Source organism: Centropristis striata, chromosome 7, assembly GCF_030273125.1.
Source record: "Centropristis striata isolate RG_2023a ecotype Rhode Island chromosome 7, C.striata_1.0, whole genome shotgun sequence".
Lineage (NCBI taxonomy): Eukaryota > Metazoa > Chordata > Actinopteri > Perciformes > Serranidae > Centropristis > Centropristis striata.
The window spans coordinates 20,610,580-20,629,902 of record NC_081523.1 but is presented as its reverse complement, the minus strand read 5'-3'; the positions used below and the strand labels follow the sequence as shown (position 1 = coordinate 20,629,902).

Here is a 19,323-nt window from a genome sequence, read left to right as displayed (position 1 = left end):
TGTGAGTTGAACTGTAAACAGTAGTTCAATATGCATCTTTATTGAAGAGTGGGATATGTTTCAAATGCTTTATTTATTTTATGCTTTTGTTAATTTATCAACCTACTGTATCCTTGTGGAATAGTGAAATATTTTTTGTTAACTTTTCAGCTTAAGTGGATTATTATTTAACCTTAACATTATCTGTTGAACCATGGTAGTAATAAAAAAAAACTACAGGATAGTAAGAGCTGAACTGTTGCTTCATTTATCCAATTTCCACTACCATGGAAAAAGTGGGCCGGTCTTGGGCCTGAAAGTCCCGGGCTGAAAAGTGGCCCCACTCCGGCCCTGCTCCCCATGTATACATTAGAAAAGATGGGCCAGTTTTTTTTTTTTTTAATTACTTGTGATTATTTTTTTTGCTGTTTTTTTTTTTTTTTTAATGTATCCATGCTATGAGACTTTGCTATTCCCCTCTGGCTCGGGCCTTCTGGACTCAATCTCTGGCCCTTTTCATATGAGCGGACATTCGGGGGCATTTTGTTGGACCGACATGTTTTTGTGTACATGTCACAAAGTCACCAGGAGATACTTTTTTGTGTTTGCAGTGTATTGATTTATCCTTAATTGTTTTGTGTTTGAATCATTGTTTTGAGGTGCCTCTCTCTCCTGTGGCTGAAGGACCTCCCCCTGCAGCAACCTGGCACACCTGCAAACACTCATCACCTTCCAAATAGATAAGGGGGAGGCAGAGCAGCATGGAGGGGGAAGATTCACACAGACACAGCAGAGCAGAGAGAGGAGCAGCAGACGGCACAGGCTGGACTCTACCTTGTTCCCCCCTTAGCTGCAGTCAAGGAGGAGTAAAAGACTGTACAGCTTGGGAACCCCCGGTAAAGACTCTTTTAAAAGACTGTGCCCCTTCAGCATTTTTTGCTGTTTTTTTAAAGAACCCTGCCTGTATAAATAAACTGCTTTAAGTGATCTCTGACTCCGTGTACTTGTATCACCAGAGAACAAAGAAACCTGTGACATACATTTTCTTTTTATGTCAATGATTAAGTGGTGTCTGGCTGTCTGTTGTTTCTGTTCTGTTTGTTAATTTTAATTTTAATTTTTTGGGGGGGTTTTCTCTACCTTTCTTGTATTGTATGTGTCTGTATATATATGTGCCAAAACTTTGCATAAATAAAATTTACCAAAAAAAAATGTACTAGATAATAGTGTGTGTGTGTGTGTGTATATATTGCATTTGGTCCATTTTTGGCTATAAATGCTGTGATGAATTGGTCCGTCCCTACACAAATAAATATATATCACAAGAAAGAATACTCTTAAATAACCAATTCCAGCACTATTTGTTATTGACATTACAACACAATAACAGAAAACATGAGTTTAAAGAACAGCTTAAGTATTGTTTTATTAATTGTTCAGCAAAAACAGAAACTGCAAAAAGAGATACTGTCAATCAATATTGAGCATTAAAAAACCTCACAGCTTTTCTCAAATGAAAAGCTGAGGCCTCCTTGAAGCGTGAGTACAAAAGAAATAAGAGCCCACGGAAATGTGACTGTCCAAAAAAGTGACACATAGTAAAAACAACAGAGTTTAAGCTATTTGAATAGTTGTGAAAGCCATGCAGAAGGGAAAGGATATTTTACATTCAGCAAGCTGGAAGCATCGAGGTGTACTGAGGCACATTTTCTACATTTCTTCACACAATTAAAATAATTAACTTCGGCTCAGTAGCCACATGTGTTACAGTATGTTCGTCAGTGATGTTATTGCTGGCTTAGGTTACCTGCAGAGGAAACTGGATAATGCAAAATGTGATCATTAGACTGGTCGAGGTTAAAAACGGGACTTGTTTTAATTAGTTTGACTGCAGCACAGCTTTTATCTATTTTCTGTCAATAGATAAATGGCTCTGGATCAGAAAATGGACAGTTTGCACTTTACTTGCTGGTCCAGCAATCCATCCCAGATATGATTTATACCTTAGAGGTACATTATTGATAAAAATCAACATTGACAGTTATGAAGTTTCAGTTGTCGCTGAGGGAAACTTGCATTTCTAAATGTGCTAGTGACTCCAATGTGTGCTTCATGTCTATTGTGGATAAAAAAGAACATACCTGGCTTTGCTGTATCATAGGTTGTACTGTTAACAATTCTCAAATATGGCTCACTCTATGTTTTGCAAGTGATGATCTGCCTACAGTGATGGTGTAACAGGAGTCAACATCACATGAGCTAACATCTGTTAAAAGAAGAGAAAGGGATAAAGTTGCTGTATTGTGGGAAAGTGGGTATCATCATTGACCTATATGAACTGTCACACTCTCATGGTCCTAGTTTATTGTGCCAGGATTGTGTGGATTAAGGATTATAGTAGGTAAAAGGGTTTGAAGAACTGCTAACTGACTGGTCAGATTGGGTATCAGATGCTGCTGACAAATCACTAAAGAGACAAAACATGTCTTATTCTGGGATGTAGCTGTGCTGGCAGTGTGTTTTATGCCTCTGGCCCTTGTTCAGTCATATATACGATATACATGGGATTTCTTTTTGGCACTAGCTCAACAGAATTGTTTAATGCCATTTCCATATCCTCACGATCAACTTTAAAACTAAGTGGTGAAGTGAATGTCAGATGCTCTTGATTGAGAAAGTATGAGGCACAAGCCTTCATCTTAGTAAATAACATTCTCAGGGTCTACTGTCTTCCTTGCTGGATAGAAAAGTTTTTCAAAATATATGTTTTGGTTATTTTCTGTTCCATATATTAATATGGTTACTGGGCAGCATTGAGGAGTTTTGAGTACAAATAGTTTCCTATAAAGGTTGCAAAGGATCTACATTCTCCAAAATATAGCTTACTGTTGTTAGAATCATCGCTCTCTGTGGCTAACAAGTGAGCAAAATGATGACAGATATCTGGCTGTCTAGCACAGATATAGATGGTATTTCAGTTAATGTGTACAGCAGATGATGACCTTGTTTGGTGCATCAGGCAGACAGGATATTAAACAATATGCGTTTAAAGGATAGCTTAAATATTACAATAGAGCACAGTAATAAACAAAATACAACTCACTCCAAATAAACAGAAACTTGTGCTCTAGCATTCAGCAACAAATACTTAAAACACAAGAATATCAATAACAACAGTCTCTAGAAATATACTATTAAATATGCCAACAGTTTTATACAAGTTTACAAGGCATGTAGCAGTGACGGAGCTCAATAAGTCACTGTCAGAGTGTTAAAACAGCAACAAATAAAATCGTTATGGGTCACCATGTAGCATAATTTGAGCATAATTTTCAGTAAATACATTCAGTTTGGAAAAAGCATTTCCCAGTGTCATTATCATTATTTGGTGAACATCACCTTTGGAAGACTGTCTTACATTTCAAAAACATTACTTACTGACTGACACACAGCGAGGGATCTTGTATAGAAACACAAATCTAAAGCATACTTAAAACAAACAAAGTGATCCCTCTGCAGTAACTGTTATCCAGGACATACTATCCTGGGTAGCTGTTCTTGTGGTCACAAGTTATTATCAAGTCAATGCTTGACCCATCTATAATGTGACTTAACTTGAAAAATGCAAACCACATGTCACAATCATTAATTTGCTGATTATTTCTAAAATAGAAACTCTTGATATCTGCAGTTGATAGCATGGTTATTCCTATTTAACCCAAATGCTTTTTGACCTCTTATTGCCTGAGAGCACCTCTTGACAAAGCTGCAGGATTGCCTGTTTAAGTGAGAGTTTTCATCACAGCGTGTATCGTGTCATTGCATTAGTAACAAAAATACTGCAAACACTAAGGTCTAATGTTTAAGCAGCATATTTAACCATTGACGCCCCTCACTATGTAAAGCACTATGAGCATTTGGAAGTGCTACCCATTGTGATGCTAGACTATGGTGAACCTGAAGCTGAAATTCAACATCAAGAGTTGGGAGTCTGTGGTGGTGGAGTCCTGTGCTCCGGAAGCCTTGGCAGCTTCCGGTTAATGTTCGGCTGTTTGCTTTCTTCCCTCCATCCTCCCTCTTTCCCTTTCTTTCCGTCCACTTTTTCCTTATTCTGCCTGCACAGCTTCAGTGCCCGGGATATGAACACGTCCAGGTCAAACAGCCGATCTTTTTGCTTGACAGGAAGTGACTCCATGGAACCATCGTTTACTTGCTGAGAAATGGAGGAAGTAGAGGAAAGGGGTTGAGATTCCGGGGAAGGAAAAAGTGGCGATATTGGGGCAGACACTGTTTGAGGTGGAAGTGGAGAGGTGGGAGATGAGGGGAGTAGTGAGGGAGGTGAATTGGAGCAAGACGTGGCAGGCTGAAGTGGACTCAGTCTGTCTTCATCGTATTCAGCTGAGGGATGCTGCACAACTTCCGTGTAGCGGAAGACTGGAGTTGGAAGGTCAGTTGGGGAGAGAGGGAGAGGGGGGGACGAGGTGTAGCAGGAGGGTGACTGTGGCTCTAAAGAAGGACTGGGACTGGGTGAGTGCAGGCGAGACTGGGTGCTCTCTACCCAGCGAGAGATTTCCTTGAATAAATCCCCAGTCTCCTCCTCTTCTTCCTCTTCTGCTTCCTCTTCCTTCATCTCTCCCAGGTCCTCTATGCTGCCACCAATAGGCTCAGCAGGCACAGGGAGGCTGTTAGTGTTACGCTTCCAGTGAGACAGATCCAGGATCAGCTTAGGTTCGGAGTAGTGTTGAGGCTTACCCTCCCTCCAGGCAATTTTATCCAGATATGAAGGTGAACCAACTTTGTAGTCACAGGAGCGCCCACAGTCCAGGTCCCCATATCCCAAACCACAGGCCCGTTCCAGAGAGGAGTGAGAGTTTTCCAGGAAGCGTTCTGCTGAGCTACTGTGAGAATACTTGCGTGGGTCGACCTGTATAAGATATATTGATAGATAGGTTGATAGATGGGGAGTAGCAGACGGGGAGGGAAAAGGTGATAAATAGAGAAGGAGAAATTACTTCCATTTGTATTGTGTGTTGAACGGCTTTGCATCATTAAAATATTTGTTACTCAATATTCTTTACACTGCATTTCCAACAAATCCTAATGCCTAAACGACAGAATGGTCGTTTGACAATGATTTCCAAAATGACATATGACTGCTTTAACAGTCTAACTGACTGTTCTGTATAAAATAACAAGAATCTGTGGGGCCCATAGCGCAAGCACATGTGTTTGTCTTATCCTGCCTCCCAACTGCCCATTCACAAAAACAGAGAAAGAAAAATAACTTCTGATTCTGCTTACTCTTAGGACTTTATAATTGAAATATGAGCTATTTAAATGTTTGCACTGGGAAGGTGAATTACCTACACAAAAAAGTATTTTTGGGCCCTCCATGATGGTCTCCTGGGTCACAGTCCTGTGTTTGCTTGACCCACCCATCCAACCACCCTGACCTCCCCTCTTTACAGACTTTTGTCTCTCTTTACGCTACATCAACTGACTTCCTTATTTGCTCCCGTCATAACTACTACAGGCACTAGAGGTCGCCACAAACGTAAATATGGGTCATGACAATCTACATGGCTATTTTTTGGGTGAGGATGATCTGTTCACTTCATTAAAACAAGATAATGGTTTTATTCAAGTACAAATCCATCAGTATGGGGGAAAAAATCAAAGCATATCCAACCTGAGCCTCTTCCAACAATGAGGCTGAACTGGCTCGGGGGTCCCTCTGCACCTCCTCATCCTCTGTGGTGTCCCCAAGGTCAGAAGTCATGTGGCCAGGAGGCATGCAGCGACACCTCCCACCTGACTGCTGCCAGGACACATCGGTTGATAAACTGGTCTCATACCTGCAGGAGGGCAGAAATTAATAAGTAGATTTATTATAACTTCACTGTCCTTTTTAACAGTGGTAATCTGAGGTAGAATCTTATATCTTATTATGCTTTGCCAGACTTCTCTGTTCCAACAAATATATTGGTATAGGAACGTTAATCTACACACCTCTCCCAGTGGATGCTGGAGGCCTGACTGTTACTGTTACTGAGGCTCTGCTCAGTGACGAGGCTGTCCTCCAGTTCATCCTCGATGCGGAAGGGATGCGATGAGGTGGGCTCATCCTCTGGACAGGAGTACTGCTTGAGGAAGGGATGGGACAACGCTGCTTCAGCTGTCAGCCGATCCATAGGGTTAAACGTCAAGATACGCTCAAGGAAGTCCACAGCTGAGAGGAGAAAAAGAAGGGATCAGTGAGCGTGGGAGAGAAGGAGAAATAGATGGTAGTGTTCTTCTTAAAAATATCCTCATGCATCTTCCACTATCAGGGCTAAATGTATGTTTTGAACCTCTAAACCTCTACAGCCTACTTTATCATCACTTCCCCCTTTAAAACCCAGAGAATGTGCTGTATCTTTTTTACTCCTCACATCTTCTATTACTCTTATTTGTCCCTGTTCTATTTCATGCTGTTTGACCTTCCTCTTCTTGCCGCTACTTATTTCCCTCTGCTTACCCTGAGCATCCACTTCAGGCAGCAATTCAGAAAAGGGTTTCTTGACTCTCCATCCATGACTGACATATGAAGGCATCACCTGGGAGAGGAGAGGACATTGGGGTTAAAATATGTGCATGATTCTGCTTTATATAATTCTTTTTGCACATTTCAAGGCAATCCACTAAATTAACTTCTACTATAAGGCTGCATATGCAGGGCCTTTAATGGAAAGAGTTGTGTGCACATTTAACCTTGACTGTAGATGAAACCTTTTTTGTCTAAAGCTGCAAACATGACATGAAAATGACACCCTGTTCCATATTTAAACAGTCAGTTTGCAGACAGCCTATAAGGCAGCACCTGTAGCAGGTCCTGTCTGTCCTCTTCTCTCAGCACCGGCACTGTGTGCAGAATCAGCTGCATCTGCTCCAGCTCATGAGCTCCTGGGAAAGGTAACCGACCAATCAGAGACAAGCAGAGAAGAGACAGAGGCTCAGTTACATAAGCAGAAAAAAAGTGACCAATTAGAGTCAAACAGGAAAAAATAGGAGGTGTGAGCTGTCAAGAAATGGTAAAGTGCAATGCAGATAGAATGGAACACTCTGCAGTCAACTATCAATTTATTTATTTATTTTTTCTGTATTAAAAAACTATGGCAGGAAATCATCACTCCAAGGTCCAAATATTAGAACTCCCACTTCAATTTTTATTCCAGTGCTTCAAATCACACAAAATGTCACATCTTGCATCTTTTTTTTAATTTTATTTTTTTACGCCCTCTGAATATTAATGTGTTTAAAAGCAAATCCACCCTGAAGAATAGAAAAGATTGAAAATGCAGGCTTGTTGTTTTTCTGGTCACACCCTAACTGTGAGGCCACAGTAGGTGCAGCATTTTGTGCACCTGGTAATTTTGTTTTCACAATACGACCTATTGTGCAGCACTTCTTTGCAGGTTGTATAAAAATCTCACATCCTTCTAAAATTGTCAGACAATTGCCAGAACTATGACCAATCCTAATGTTAAACCTCGATAACCTTAAACACAGAGCTGAGTTTGTTCAGGGTTGTACACAAACTGTGAGGAACAAGATGCTGTGAAGCTTGAAAAAGTCCCCAAAGAGCAATTTGGTGTTAAAAACCAATGACTGGAAAACAAATATTTTGAAGTCACTGACCATGTTGTAACCAGACATGCTACATGCTTGAATTTTCAACTTAGAACAGAGCTCAGTATGAGTATACTACCATATTAATTAGTATGCCAGAAGAATATTTAGTATGCCCCAACGCAGAGTTTATCAAATGCTAAACGCTAAAACTACCAAGATGTCCTGCTGCATCTGGGCACATTTTGCATGCCATTTTGGCTATTCTGACCCACAATCCTCTGCACAACATATATAAGTAAGAGGGTCAAAGCCTAAAGGCACAATGTTATGATAAAGTACAGTTTCCCAATTGTATGCAAAAAGGAGTAGCAACAGCAAAATCATCATCAGGCTAATATGCACCAGCAGGTGGTGCTATATCAACACATTCACCACACTGCATAAGCAAGCAGCGGTGTTGTATTCGGATGAGAGTGCACTGTTCTCCCTGTGGTAAACAATAACACTAATGGCGTGTAAACTCTGGCTATTAAGAAAAAAAAGCAACTCTAACAGTGGACGTGTGAAATTCTAGCAGAGACAAACACCAGGGAACAGATGATGCTTTTTGAGTTTATGGCACCATCTCTCCTGTGGTTTAGAGGGTTGGTGGAGGTCAAATCAGCCTGTCAGGAGGAACTACATCAGCTTCAGACAGGGAGAATTTCTCTGTCATCATTGTTATTCTGGTCAGGCAAAGAAGTAGCCTGCAGAAAGAGAATAAAGTATCTTTGGTGGAGGACACTCTGGACAAACTATCCTCTGCTCTCACTTGATGCCACCTTGTAATGTAGTCTTTAAGCGCCTTTTCAGCATCTCTGCTACTAAGAAAAGGGACACAAAATATGTGCTTAAATGCATCTGTTTACCCAGATTGTATGGCTGTATTCAATTAGTCACTCAAAGACATTAATATTCTGTCTTATTTAGGCTTTAATTTCTGAGATGTTCTGATGTCACTTTCTCACACTGTGTATATGAATACTGCAGATATTGATGCAGCAAATATAATTCAAGAGTACTGAGTTCACCTTTAAAAACTTAACATTTCTTCTTTCACATAACACATTTTTAAAACATTTTAATGAGTTATAAAAACGGCCGGTTCCTAAAAACAAATTTCCCAGAAAGGGAGGATTTTTAGTGACACAATTTTTCTGCTGAACACTAATGATATGATGATATTTTATTATTCAGTAAAATAAATGAAGAGCAAAATCATAATAGTCCTGCAGAGCATCAAGATCATGAGTTTTTTTGTGGACACTATATGACAAGCAGTAGAGGTACCTGCAAACAGCATGCGTCCAGTGAGCATCTCAGCCAGTATGCAGCCAGCAGCCCACATGTCTATGGCCTTGGTGTAGTTGTTAGGGGACAGGAGCAGACGAGGTGAACAATACCACTTAGTTACCAGTCCCTCGGACAGATAGCCCTGGAGAAGCAGGTGAGGGTGTGAGTGAGAGAAAAATAGGAGAAAGAGAGTTAAAAGACAGAATGATTTGCTGTAGTCATAGTGTATTGGTTATGAGCATGCAACAGGTTTGTTACCAGTTCTTGCCATTTAGTGGTGTACTTCTCATACACTTGCATGTATATGAGATGTTGCTCATATTAATTACAATCTAGCTAGTGGTTTGTTGGTGGTTATTTTGTTGAAGTGAGGTTGGTCATGTCAGCTACAAGAAGGAAATCTGAGCTCACAAGACATCAGCTATGTGAGGATGGAAGCTGGCTTTGCTGTGGATACACTATGCAGTTGAAAACATCTCCCGGATCTCTACCTGCAGTCACTGCGATTCATTGAGCCTTTGATGCTCTGCTATTTAACAACACAGTCCTCTCATTAGGGCTGCTCCGACAAGGCTCCCTTCTGCCTCTTACTTTTGTAAATGTTCACCTTGTGAGAAACACGGATGACATGCATAGAGATCTTATATCAATCCACCTCTCACTTTCTGTAATCGCTCCACTCTGACCTTAAAAATCTCCAAATCCCTGCACTTACTGCAGGATATTTCTTCTCATGGCCTCATACCTCCTGAGCAAAACTTAAAACTGCTTAAAGTAATGATATTGAAGACTATATACTGCACAACATAAAATGCTTATAATTAGATTTACACTTTCTTACTCATATTTCTTGGCAGTTGATGGCTAATTTAATTTCAATACTTTGACATTTGACTGCTGTGAATTGCTTAATGATGACATACTGTAATAGGGATACTGCAGACTTTTAAAGTGATAATTCTTTATTACAGGCATCATTTTTTTTGTTCACCTTTATCCCAAATGTCTGGAAAAGGCAATCCAAAATCAGGCAACGTCCTTCTGCTATCCTTTTCTTAATCACTACCTTTACCTCTTCTGCCCTCACTGCTCCTCCCCCCTCCTTTTTCCATCTCACTATTCTCCTATCTCCCTCTTCATCTGGTGCTTCTTGCAAAATTACTCTATCTAGGCGTATGCCATATAGACAGCATGGGAGTCATCCTTACAGAGAGGAGTTCTCATACTCTAAAGTGGATGTCAGAAATTGCCCTGTGAGCTTTTTCATCATTTTATTTATCTGCTGCCTCCTGTGATACCACGATAACATCCCACTAAGCAGGACATAGTCGTTTTGATGATTATGTTTTGGGTCAGGTTTTATATTTTATATATATAATTGTGTCTTGATCAGCAGGTTCAGGACATGACTCAGAGCCTTTACTCATTGTGCACCACCCACTGCAATGTTCCCTGTTATACAGCCCTCCCAGCAGTGTGTCCTCACATAGAACTCAGCCAGGCTGCCATGTTTGTTTTTTTAAAGGGAGGCATACGGGTGGAAAGGGTAAAACTTTAAATAAGCAAATGAGGGATTATCTAATGCCAACTTTAGGTGAATTTAGGAGAAATCTATAGAAGCAAATAGACGAAGAGTAGTGCCCCTAAATGTGTATTCTGAATGTTACTAGTCTGCAAGAAGCATTGTTATGAAAGCGAAATAGCCCAAAATCTCAAACTTGAGCAGTGCAGTGAGAAATTATGTCTCTGCCTGTAGTGTCTCGCCTGTCAAAATGGATCTATGACTTTTCCAGCCAGCCTTTATTGGAGTTGCATTACTCCTAGAATACAAGATGTTAAATGAGTTTCCCATTTTAATAGCACTATCGAATAGCAGTGAATAAGAAGCTATGACTTGAACTTCAGTTTTACAGCTCTGTTTCTCTTCTTCGCTCCTCCTTTGCCACCTCTTCTCTCATCATCTCCTCTTTACCCCTACATTATTATGCTCTCTGCTCCCTCTCTCCTCTGCCCTCACTGCACCTTACTTAAACGCCTCCCCTGCCCCTCCATGCCCTCCCTCATCGCTGCCTGTGAGCCAGCAGATGACAGAGCAAAAACTGATGCTGAGTGCTTAGTGATGGTCTGACAAACATATGCTCACCTTGTCTTCTATCTCTTTGCTGATCAGTCTCTACATCTGAGCTCCCCTTTCTGCCTCCCGGTAAGTATCTGACAGACGGTGTTTTTCGAGGAGTGGTCAAAAGTGGAACATTTTTTGGGATAGAATTTTTTCTTTTTATGATAATCATAAAACGGCACTTTGAACTAAAGAAGAAACATCTTTCAGTTTCAGTTTTCTGCAAAATCATGCACAGATGTTTTAGCTATATTTACACTGATTTAAACACTGTATCGCAGCTCTTCACCTATGTAAAGTGTTTGTTGGCTTACGTCACTCCTCTCCTTTCCTCTCGACCTTCTCCCCCGTCATCACCTCCCACTTTCCTCTCCACCCGTTCCCTTAATCTCAACCCACCTCAGTGTTTCTCTACGTCACCAACAGTAGCTCAGACTGTCTTCCTCACCTTTCTTTTCCATCTCTTTCCTTTTTTTTTTGCTCCTTGCTTCACCTCTTTTCTCACCTGTTTTATCCCCTCTTCTCTTCTTGTCAGTTCCAGTTCCACTTTGCTTATTTTTTTTACCTGACTCCCCTGTCACTCACTTCTTTCCCTTTCACCCTTTTTCCCTTTTTTCTCTCTCCTTATTCACCTTTCCTCTCCTTTCTTTCTCCTTCATCCAGGCCATCATGAATAATTTCTGGGCAGATCCAGCGCTGCCTCAGCAGGTGAAATTCACACATACACACTCCAAAATTCCTACCGGTGTTGACAGTAAACAACATCACAAATAATGTTTTCTTGGCCTGTGTTTCCCCTTTCTCTTCTCTCAACCTTTCTGTCATCTCTTTTTGCTTGAGTAAATGTTTGTCTGTGTAGTCACAAGCGCACATCGAGACAACTCGTCAGACAGCCTCATTTCAATACACTGCAGAGTCACAGAGTGCTGACAAAACCACTGTGATAACACACAGACCATGTCAGATTCTGGAGAACACTAGGAAAAGGTAGCAGGGATTTCTTTGGAGCACTTATAGTTCATTTAAAAAAGGTCACTGAATGGTGAGAGATGGAAATCAAAACTAAACAATCACACTGTTAAACACGACATTATATAAAACCTGATTAATAAGGTCAACTGTGATGCAAGGACCTTGTTTGAAAGCAATGCAAATGAGACATAAAAACAGAGCCACAGAGCAGAATATGAAAGTTAATACTATGAATTTCACATCACAGCTGAAGTGAACACTGCCCACGTCTATTACCACAAAACTGTTTGAAAAAGCAGCTCTTTGGCTCTGCATTAATAAATAAGAGAGAGGATGCTAGCACATTCACTGCAGGCATCTGCTTTGGTGTCAACACTGCATCACAAATAGCCCAGCATCAGCTTACACACACGGCGTCATGCACACGAGCACACACACATAACTCTGGTAATACAATCTCAATGCTAATGAACAATGACAAACGGATGTTCTGCTGGCTAACAGACACATCAGCTGGGACGGACCCCTAACTAACTCCCAATATCCAACTCAGAACAATTCAAAGCATGTCAGCAGTCAGTTTAAAATTAGAATGTAATGTGCAGCCAGCACTCTTATTGGTTATTAATGCTCCCTGTTATCAAAGCTTTGAGGCTAACGTCTGCAAAGGAAGAGGCTGACAGTGCAGCACCAGAAAAGGGAAAAATGCTATCTGTATAAGCTAAAATACAGTTTTTATTGCACAACAAATCAACAATTGCTTCATGTAAATTGTGTATGATCCATCCATCCATCCATCCATCCATCCATACATCCATCCATCATCACCATGAATCCAAAAAAGTTGGGACGTTCTTTTTTGCTAATTTGCTGATCCTTGGTGACATAATAGGCTATACAATTGAAAACTGTAAAAAGATAGGATTTGATGTCAAAACGTAAAAAACTGTTAACTCTAAAGTTGGGACCCAAGAGTGAGGTATTTGATGTGAATGTTGGAATGGATGGATTGAGTTTATTAACCCACATACATGAGACTATCAGGGTTCTATCTATCTATCTATCTATCTATCTATCTATCTATCTATCTATCTATCTATCTATCTATCTATCTATCTATCTATCTATCTATCTATCTATCTATCTATCTATCTATCTATCTATCTATCTATCTATCTATCTACCTACCTACCTTATGACAGTGCAGTAGTTGGAGCCTGAACATTGTGTTCTCTGACAGGCACAGCAGTTTCTGTAGGTACACAGTGTGAGAGCAAATATGCTCTCAAACACACACACACACACACACACACACACACACACACACACACACACACACACACACACACACACACACAGACTGGGGAACAGAGTAGAAAACCTTGTTTCTGCTGTCCTGTACAAATCAAACTACCTTCATCTCTCTCCCTTTTTCTCTATGTTTGATATCTCTTTTGCCCCCTTCCTCCTTTCCTTGTTTGTCCTCTCTGCACTTTTGCTCACCCTCCTTCCTTTCCACTGCCTTTGTACTCTTCACCTCCCCTCTTTTCACCCTTCCATGACTCAATATTTCTCACCCTTGCTCCTCATCTGCTCTCTGCCTCCCCTCCCTCATCATCCCGCCCCCCTGCTTCTCCTCCACTCCAAACGCACCCCCTGTGTCTGCGCCCAGCTGATCCCCAGTCCCGTGTCCTAAGCCGACAAAGATCGCCTTTCACGAGAGCGCCTCTCTCCACGCACAGACCAAAAAAACTCACAAACATACAAACAAGCACACACACATTCTGCCCTGCTCTTGTTACAGTATTGCTGCTGGGTCTTCGTGTATAATAAAGCAGCACAATGAAGCGGTAAATAGTCACATTAATCTCTCAGAAGCCTTTACCCACAGTGGACAGGCTAATCACAGGGTTTGATTAGCACAAAACTTGATACCAGGTTTGAGAAGAAGACGTTACAGTAATAGCAGGGTTTGACCTGAAGAGGAGGCTTCATGTGAAAGGCAGGTCGGCAACATCAGACATGGGGATGTGTAATTGGAGATGCCACTCATAGAAAAAAGACGGCTTAGCTGTGGTGCAATTGCAGCGGGTAGAATCCTTAAGAGGTGGAGCAATTACACCTCAAAACACTTTTCTGTTTCAAATTCTGGCTACATTTTGTGAGCCAGTGTTTAAAATCTGGATCTTTTGTCAAAAGCTATCACCTGACATATCACATTAAGAGGACACCAGAAAGACATAAATTATTCCTGTGTTTCAATTACGAGGCGGACAAAACATATGCAAACCCGCTGATTTCTTTTGCAACAGTATCCCACACTATAGGTAGTGTATCCATTGCTACACTGGGACAAGGGTGCGTTCATCACTGTCTGACAACCACACAGGGCCAGGGCTCTAAGAGTTGCTATCTCTCCCTGATAACAGCTCCACCTCAATGAGAGGGAGCAGAGATAATGCTTAATATTACAGTATTCTCCCTTGATTCATCCATCAGCAGCCCACACTGGTTCACAGCGATGAGACGAGTGAAAAATCCTAACAACTTTCTCAACTTTGCTGGCTTGAATATTCGTAGTATGACTAATTTTTGTAGAACAAGTATCAGAATGTACAGAGACAAGATAAGGCAGCCAAAATCATGTGGACGGAGATCTAAACCTTTAAGCTGGCTTGTCCTCTGAAGATTTTGGATTCATAAAATTAATTTAAAACTCGTTAAGAGAGCATGAGCCTAAAGAGAATAATGATCACAGGCATTCATTGGCCTCTGGTCAAAAGAACATTTGGCACATGTGCTGCATTAACATGCCTTTCTTTCACAAATATTGCGCCTCCTGCGATTTAGATATTGCACGATACCATGTTGTGATTTTGATCAAGTGTGAAATGTGCAGCCCTATCGTGTGTGTGGTGGGTTTCCTTGTGCGTCTCTCTCTTACCTTATGAGAATAATGAGGGTCGACAATCCTGGCCAGCCCGAAGTCTCCAATCTTGAGCAGCAGTTGGTCCGTGTTGATGAAAATGTTGGCAGGCTTCAGATCTCTGTGCAGGACGTTAGCAGAGTGGATAAACTTCAGTCCCCTCAGCAGCTGGTAAAACAGCAGAGTAGCGTGACCTGTTCAAGGACAAAAGTCAGGTATCAGGATACAACACACAGCTTCTATTGATGTGTACTCCTGACTCAGTGAATATGCTTAGTTATGTTTAATTCAGTAAAGCTAACATGGATGGGTTCATCATCATTTAAACCTGTCAACAGAGACATAACAAAAATAAAATACAACATCCCTCTGGAAGCCATGACCTACTGGCTCTAGGACAAACCCTTTCATAAATTTGAGACCCCTTTTTAAATTACACTGGAGGGTGCACAAACTTTAAAGAGATGCCTAATTCAAGTGGTGTTTTGTGTTTTGTTTTTAATTATTATTTTATTAGATTTATTTTCTGTTAATTTAAAACAATTTTATAAATTATTATTTTCGTGTTTATTATTATTATTTTTAATATATTTCTCATTTTTTTCTACAACATATTTATTTCATTATTTATGTATTTATTTTTATCATCAAATGTGTAGAATAATTTGCTCTTATGTTTCCTCGCATGACAGATTTGTCTTCCTTAAAAATATACACAGTAAATTTACAGAAACTAAATAAAAAACACAAGACATGAATAAATGAAGGAAAGACTGAATGAACAAGCAGATTTGGGTTCAGATTCTGATCTTATTATGTGTGGTTGGTCAATATGGGCTAAAATGTTTTGCGCATATGTCAAAATGATGGTTTGTATCACTTCAGTATTTGCTGAGCATGTTTATGTGGAGGAAACAAACAAGCTGAATGAATGAATCAACACATTTTGGGAAAAAATTATGACATGATTTCCAAATGTGTGAATTGTGGATAAAGCACTGTCTCAGTAGAAGAGTGTCACTAAATCCACTAAATCACAGTGTAAACAAAGCCAGCAGTGCAGCAATGAAACAAGTGATTCAACATGAGACACCACACTATAGTAAAATAATGGGACTTAAACTGTCCACATTTAAAAAAAATAATACGTGTGTTTGTTTACCTGCGGGGAGGGGTCCTTGTTCCAGCAGCCGAGCCAGATCTGTCTCCATGCACTCCTGGACGATGTACAGGGCACTCAGCTGGGTCGGGTCTCTGGGAAGCGGTCTTCCATACGGTGCCAAAACCTCATGAACCCTCACCACATTTTCATGGAGCAGCCGTCGGGTGATCTTGACCTCCCGCAGGGCATGCTTCACTGTCACGGCATCACGCATCACTAGCTTTTTGATTGCCACACGCTGTCCGGTGCGCTCGTCCACAGCGGAGAGCACCAGGCCTGTAACGCCTGTGCCGAGAGGTCGAAGGTCAACAAAGTGACCGCCTAGGTCAAAACCATGGAGGAAGAGGGGGGTGTCTTGTCTGGCCATGATAGCTCAGTGTGGAGGACAGATGATGGCTAGATTACAGGTACCTCAAGCTTGATGGATCCCCACGATATCTAGAAATAAAAGTGCTTTATCTTTTTTTTATGCACATGATGTTACATCTTGCTGGTGAGTTCAGAACCTGGACTAAAGCCCTGATTTTTTTATAGGTAGCTGGTGCATGTAGATGTCTGCTCTCATGTAGACAACACCCAAATTCAGTACTAGTCTGGTAAAAGGTGGTGGGGCCCACAAAAGTTCCTGTCTGAATATTTTATCCAGAATTTCAAGCTGTACTCAGTGTTGCAATCAGGTTAGAAAAGAAGACATTTCCTTCAGGCCTAAAAAGTGTCTTTGTGCATCATCTTTCCCTCCTCCTCTGGTCCTGTGTGGGCAGATTCTTATTAAATCACCCTTTTCCTGAACCAGCTGAGAATCCACTCGGCATCACATTTAAAACAACCCTTGAGGTGTTTAGAAAAAGGAGTGTAAAGCATCTACAGTGCATTTCTTAAAATAACAGATTTTTCTTTCATCAGTTTTCCTCTTGACACTTGATGATGTATTTCGCTGCTCCAAAGATGTTATTTGATGGTGTAGTCTGCTGCAGAGATGCACTTCTGATCTCTCACTGTATTTTTTTTCACGCGCAGATAGTCAGGATATCAGAGTCTTATTAATACTACCCAGGGCAGGGGTATCCATAGAAACAGCCCTCTGTGTGGCTGATCCTGCTCTTACATGTATAGATGCATCATGGGACAGCAGCAGGCCGGGCGGCTCTGCACTCCTCTCTCTCTTTCTCTGCTGTTTGTTATAAATCTGTAATCCTCATCGACCAGTCAAAGCCTTCGATGGGGAGGCAGGAGAAAGGAGGAGGGGTTATGTGAGTTAAATTCAATGAGACTCTGTTGGCTCCTCCTCTTCTTCCATGATACAAGCCAGTCAGTCAGACAAGTTCATTCAGTGTGAGCTCCACAGTTGGACAGCGGTCAAATCCCGGAACTGTCTCAGTGTGTGCATGTGCATAAGTGTGCATGCGTTTAATCCCTCAATAATCTGCTTCCTGTTGCCTTCTCATGAATGTAGGGATTTCAGCATCAGGCTGTGGTCACTATGGAAAGATACTGCTATTAGCTGAGTTGCTCAACACATCTGCTGCCCCCGCTGCTGCTAAAGGGAGAAAAAGGAAACAGAACAAAGATAAAGATGAAAGTTACACAGCAACAGAGCCAGTTTGTTAACAGGCTCTATGTCGCAGGAGAGTAACATTACATAACACTGAATGGCAGTGTAACCTAATCTACAAAAGCAACTGAATGTGCTTAGAGAGGATGATCACTTCAATTAAATGATACTTTAATATCTGCTATATGATGCTGTTGACATTTCAAAGCAGAGACAATTGGACAGGATGGAATGGATTATCATGGTAGCGTTGTTTTCATTGACAAATACTTTCATTGTTGCGTTTTTTTGATTGTAGTGCACATTCTGTCTGATTAAAAGTGAATAAATCAAATACCTGACATTTTATTGCCACCCCTGAAAGGTCATACAGTGGTAGAAAACAAAAGCTTTGACTTTTTCGCACCTCTAGATCCCTGGGCAGCAAAACTCAAACAATCCATCAATCTATAAAACAAATCTCTTTGCTGTCAAAGGCCTGAGGGCAGGCTTGAGTATTACCTCTCTTTTTTATTTCTAGAGGTGGGGGGATGTGCACTCAATAGCTTCTTTTTAACAGCCTTCAAAATACTTACAGACACACTCCGTATTCATGTTAGTCGGGCTGACTGTCAGAGGCTGAAGGAGTGTAAAGTGAGAACAGAGAGACTGAGAGAGAGGAAGCGTTGACAGTGTTGCTGGGTGGGAGGTGCAGCACTGGGCTAACTTTATATATAATGCATAACCAATGGAGAAGGTGCTTGGTGTTCTCTTGGTGTGCGTTTATTCTCCATATTTCTCCTGCTTATGCAACCAGAATACATATTAGAAATAGGAATAGGAATAGTTGATGCAGTGCAGGAAAATAGGTTAATTTATAATTTGTGAAGCCCATTGTCAACATTCTCTGAAATATCCCACTGGCTTAAAATATCCTTTAATTTAGGTTAAGCAGAAAATGAAACTCTGGTGAGCCAGTAGGCTATGATGTATGTGATAGTAGATGGGAGAATAAAAGGTACATCCAGCTGTACTCTGGCTTTGTGCAGCATGCCTCTGTGTCCCTGTCTGTGTTTTCTTTCTCTTTTTTTCTCTCTTTTTTACTCCCCAACAGGCGTTAAAGCAGTTTTAGTTAAAATGGGAAACGCTGCATCCTCTCTGCACACCTCCTCTCTTCATGCCTTTGTGTGTCTCCAAACACTCGATTAACGCCCCTCTGACAGAACAAAAACACTAAGGTTGAAGTGCATCTAATAAAACACCAAACCCCATTTCCAAAAAGAAAGAAAAACAAAGTACACCAACGGCAAACAGGCCCGTGGGTTTTTTTTTTCATTCCCCAACCGGCTTCACGTTATCTTATCTGTGTCAGTATGTGTTCGGTGAACAATAACAAGAGGAAGAAGAAAGAAAGATAACAACAGCAAGCATCAGTACTCACCGGAGCTTTACGCAGCCGCAGCCCGCCGTCCAGAGACAAAGATCCGGGGAAAAGATGTGAGAGATACGGGTCCTTGGAAGCACAGAAAGTGAAACACGACCGCATTTCTTTCTCTTGTGTGTGTGTGTTTGTGTGTGTGATTCTGGTGATACAGGAGGAGCAGCTAGTACGGGTCGGCACCGGGGGCGATCCGCTGCGATGAGATAAGCCAGAGGCTGCTATAGAGCCGGTTATTGTGGGCGACTGTCCG

At 41.2% G+C, this 19,323-nt stretch overlaps 1 protein-coding gene across 1 annotated transcript; it reads right to left on the bottom strand.

The window, feature by feature from the left end:
• Positions 1-1,387: 1,387 nt before the first annotated feature.
• Positions 1,388-19,223, bottom strand: mapk4 (mitogen-activated protein kinase 4). The gene is made up of 9 exons (XM_059337815.1): positions 19,074-19,223; positions 16,102-17,638; positions 14,958-15,133; positions 8,920-9,064; positions 6,839-6,921; positions 6,497-6,575; positions 5,989-6,208; positions 5,669-5,834; positions 1,388-4,903 (listed from the first exon to the last, which is right to left on the bottom strand). The coding sequence occupies exons 2-9, from the start codon at positions 16,466-16,468 to the stop codon at positions 3,956-3,958; spliced, it is 2,184 nt and encodes a 727-aa protein (XP_059193798.1). The 5' UTR covers positions 16,469-17,638; positions 19,074-19,223; the 3' UTR covers positions 1,388-3,955.
• Between the last annotated feature and the right edge of the window lie 100 nt (positions 19,224-19,323).